Genomic DNA, 4,334 nt, shown 5'->3' with positions numbered 1-4,334 from the left:
TGAGTTTATGGGGGTGAGTTTTTGGGGGGTGAGTTTGGGGGGTGAGTTGAGGGTTGAGTTGAGGGTTGAGTTGAGGGGGTGACTTGGGTTGAGTTGGGGTGCTTTGTGGGGCGAGGACGACAGGAAAGCTGGGAGCGTTGATGCTGCGTCCGGCCAGAGGGCTGCTTCGCCGGTGCGCTCTCCCTCCCGCTCCCCCTGCCCCCCAACTTCCCCCCCACCACACACACACGTCTTACTTGCGGAGGTTCTGCACGCAGGGAGGGGCCTTGTCCAGCCACCCCGAGATGGTCTTCTCGTGCTGCCTGTGCTGCGCCATGGCGTAAAACTCCTTGGCGCCGCAGGCGGTCGAGTTCCCGTGCTCGTCAACGGCAGTAAACATGGCCACCCGCCCAGGGTCCATGCCGACGACCATGTGGATCTCGGCTTCCGTGAGGGGTAGTCCATGTCTGCGGTGAGAGGGGGGAGGGGGTGGGACAGGGTGGGCCGTGGTTGGATGGCAGAGTGGGGGTGTCGAGAGGGCACACCTTGCAGAGGTACACGAGCGTGTGACGGAGACACGACGGCAGCCCAGGCTCCCCACACCATGACCAGCGCCTCGAGACCGGCACGGCACTTTGTCGATGACACAAGATGCCGCCCACCCTCTTTTTCCGCGGGTGTGAGTGTGTGTGGGGGGGGTGGTGGGGGCCCCCCCCCGAACTCGCAAAGCACACACACAGGGTCCTGTACCGACCCGTGCCACGCACCGGTAGTGCTCGTTGGCAATCTCTCGGCTCTGATGATGAAGGGCGCCCTTGGACGCCCCAGCGTTGTTGCGCTTGCCCGCCTTTGCCTCCTTGGGAGGGGGGGGCGGGGGGTCGCCGGGCCGGGGAGGGTCTCTGGGTCGCTGCAGGGTGACGGCGACGGTGTACCCGTTGGTACGCCAGTGCCCCCCGGAAGTCCAGCGGCCGTGCTCGAAGCGCCGGTAGTCGAAGAGGCGGGCGAAGAACGCCCAGCCGATGTGGACGCACAGGGCCTTTTTCTTCTTGTGCCACTTTTGCTTGGCGAGGAGGCAGGCCCTGATGGCCGCCTCCTTTCCGGGGGGTAACCTGCACCCCTCCAGGTTGAGCCGCGCCAGCACCTGGGAGCGGAGCGGTGGGTGGAGGCACGGTGAAGGAGGCGGTTGCCTGGGGATCCGGAAACAGGCGGCACCATGTTGCCACGCTGGCACGTTGGGGGGGGGGCAAGGCAATGGAGTGAAGGGCATCGCCGATGCTTTTCATTGCTGAGTGGATGCTGCTGTGGGCGGTTTGCGCTGGTACCAGGTACGCATACCCTCCCCACAGCGGCATCGACCGACCCCCTTGGCCCCTTTCGCCATCCCAGACAAACACCGGGTGTCACCTCGTCCATCGGCGCGGCACACCAGAGGGCCTTCGTGGGCAAGTTCATGCCGGTCAACTCCGCCACGCTGCCGTGGTTGAGCACCTCGTGGCGGCGCAGGAGACCCCTCAGCGACGACAGCGTCCCCGTCACATACGCCGCCTCATAACCCTGCTTGCAAGGCAGCAGGCCAAACAGGCGGCCGACGTGGCGCTGCGGCGGCGGTGGCTTCGGGGGGTCCGCGGTGGCGGGCCCGCGGGCGGCGTGCCTGCGGGCGGCGGGCTCGCGGGCAGCGCGCTGCCGCTCGGCGGCGCGCTCTCGGCGCTCGGCCGCCGCCGCGCGCTGCTTCTTGCCGAGGCCCCGCCGCTTCTTGGTGGCGGGGTCGTGCTCGTGCATGACCTCGCGAATGCGTGCACCGAGCTCGCGCACGGCGCCGCCACCGGCAGTCGACGCGCCAGTCCCTTCCTGCGTGGCGGGAGAAGGGTTTGGTGGTGAAGAAAGGATGAAGCATTTGGTCACGACCCCCATCCCACCCAGCAGAAGAGGCCACCCAGCAGAAGGGGCCACCCAGCAGAGGGGCCACCAGTGAGACACTGCTGATTCCCCCACCCTCGTCATACACACTGTCTCAGCACGCCCCAATTGGCCTCACGGTTCGGGAAGCATCGAGCTGCGTCGCCTCGCCCGGCTCCTCACGCGCCGAGCTCTCGGGAGCCTGCGCTGCTGCCGGTGCAACACGCTCTCGCTTCGCCAGGAGCCGTTTGGCGAGAGGGAGGCACAGGTGGGGATAGGTTTCCCACAGGTCCTTCTTCGGCCTCTTGGGCATGCACCCGCGCAGCTCCTCGATCCACTCTACTTGCTGCTCGGTGAAGTATGCAAGGGGCCGAGCGGTCACTCTCCGCCGGTCGGGCTCCGTGGCTTCTGCGTGGACATCAGCGGCTGCTGCGTCGCCATCGGCGGCTGCTGCGTCGCCATCGGCGGCTGCTGCGTCGCCAGCGGCCGCTCCTGCGTCGCCAGCAACGGCTGCTGCGTCGCCAGCAACTGCGGCCGGGGCCAGCGATCCGGTGGCATCGCCCAGGCCGGGCGCCGCGGCCGCGTCGGCGGCTGGCGCCGGCGGGGCGGCTGCACCAGCAGGAGTGGGCACGGCGGCCGGTCGGCGCACAAACTCGACGGCCAGGACGGCGCGGGCACAGCTGTACGCCCGCCGCGCGCTGCAGCCCAGCTCCAGCTGCGCGTTCTGCTTCAGGCGCCTGAAAAACTCGCGCTTGTAGTAGGTCTTGGTCACCGTCTCCATGTCGCGCGCTGCCTCATCCATGAAGTAATGCAGGTGCTCCAGGTCTGGGGGCTGGTAGGAGCCGACTGCCTCCTCGCACGTCCGCCGGAAGATGGCCGCGGTCTCCAGGAGGAAGGGGAAAGCCTCCCGAGTCTCCTCTGACCCCTTTTTGTCGGGCTCCGGGCGCAGCCCCGACACTGCCCTCAGACATCTGCCAGATTGTCGGTAGAGGGTGTCGGTGAATGTTTGTGGGCATCACATCACAGCTGAGCGTCTCGCTCTCCCACAGAGGAGTTGTCCTGCTTTGAAACCCAAGATTCTGCAGACTCGACAGAGAAGAGCCCCGTGCTCCCTCCCTCCCACCCACCCCACATCCACCCACTCCACATCCCCCCCCACACCCCTTTAATATGAACCCCCGCCCCCACCACCACACCACCCACCACACACACACACACACACTGACATGCAAGGAAAGATCTGGACAAACGACCAGATCCACCACATTTCCCAACCACAACACACACTACACAAACAAGACCTGCACCTGCAAAAGAATGTGTTATTAAGGGGGTGCAGCACCTTGTCGGCGTCTGCGCACTTGGCTGCCTTTCGCCGCTCAAACTCCTCCACGACTCGTAAAACGTGGAGCTCCGCGAGGAGGCCGCCCAAGATGGTCGTCACCGCCATGGTGTAGACGATGTTGTCCAGGGTCGGCCGCAGCGGATCCTGCGAGCTCCTCCCCCTTGGCGGCTTTGGCAGGCCACGAAAGGCGTTCAAGGTACACTTGATGGTGGTGAGCACCTCGTCCACCTTTCCAGAGGTCCCGTCGCCGTCTCCCCTGGCTGCTGCCGGCGCCCTCTCCGTGGACCACTCGTTGATCACGGCCTCGATCGCTGCCGTTTCGGCAGCGAGTTCGGCCTCGGTCGGCCCTTCTTCCGTGGCAGGCGCTTCCAGGTCCCATGGCACAGGGGCGAACTGAGGTGTGGTGAGGGATGTGTTTGGCAAGGGGACTGCATCGGTGTATTGGACCTTTTTGCTAGAGCAGCCACTCCAGGACAGCCCGCCGCTTATTATACAGCTTGCCAGCAAAACCACCATTCCAGGACAGCCCGCCGCTGGTTGCACAGCTTGCCAGCAAAACCACCACCACCACCATTCCAGGACATCCCGCCGGTTGTTGTACAGCTCACCAGCAAAACCCACCACAAGCATCACTCCAGGACAGCCATCGAACTATGCACCTGAACCGCAGAGGCAAGGGGTCTCAAGGCGGATGGACCATCATCGTCATCAACCGTCGCCACAGCTCCACGGGTCGTGCGCCTCTTCTTGCGGCCTGGCTGGACCGCTTCGCTGGGAGTGCCGCTGCGGGGCGTGGATGCGTGGCTGGGATGAGCGGTAGCTCCTCGCGACATTCGCCACTTTTGCGACCTTGAACGCATCCGTGCATGCCAGGAGCTCGACAGTGTGGAATGCATCTGCCCCACAACCTTGAGCTTCCACAGTCCCAGACAAGCTACCCGAGCATGCCTGGGCGGAGGGTGGCCAGCGGCAGCCAGTGCCGACCAGTTTTCCTGTATGCGGCGCACGTTGTCGCCCGGTGTCGCCCGGCCACACTTCAACCCCCGCGCATCGCATGGAGCGTGCGCGACGCCGAATGCCAGCCTCATCGGTGGGAGGGCAGCCGCGCGGCTTG

The 4,334-nt window shown here is 65.6% G+C and overlaps 1 protein-coding gene across 1 annotated transcript in view; it reads right to left on the bottom strand.

Moving 5' to 3' along the window:
* Positions 1-3,850, bottom strand: part of F751_0781 (hypothetical protein) — a gene marked incomplete at both ends in the record, with an annotated part of 5,655 nt that extends 1,805 nt beyond the window's left edge. Inside the window, 5 exons of the mRNA XM_011403225.1 lie at positions 237-446; positions 747-1,120; positions 2,525-2,846; positions 3,183-3,613; positions 3,803-3,850. Coding sequence (XP_011401527.1) covers positions 237-446; positions 747-1,120; positions 2,525-2,846; positions 3,183-3,613; positions 3,803-3,850 — 1,385 coding nt within the window. The remainder of the gene's footprint in view (positions 1-236; positions 447-746; positions 1,121-2,524; positions 2,847-3,182; positions 3,614-3,802) is intronic.
* Positions 3,851-4,334: the final 484 nt, after the last annotated feature.

Source organism: Auxenochlorella protothecoides (assembly GCF_000733215.1).
Source record: "Auxenochlorella protothecoides strain 0710 unplaced genomic scaffold scaffold112, whole genome shotgun sequence".
Classification (NCBI taxonomy): domain Eukaryota; kingdom Viridiplantae; phylum Chlorophyta; class Trebouxiophyceae; order Chlorellales; family Chlorellaceae; genus Auxenochlorella; species Auxenochlorella protothecoides.
The sequence above is the reverse complement of the archived record's forward strand: the minus strand, read 5'-3'. Positions and strand labels throughout refer to the sequence as shown.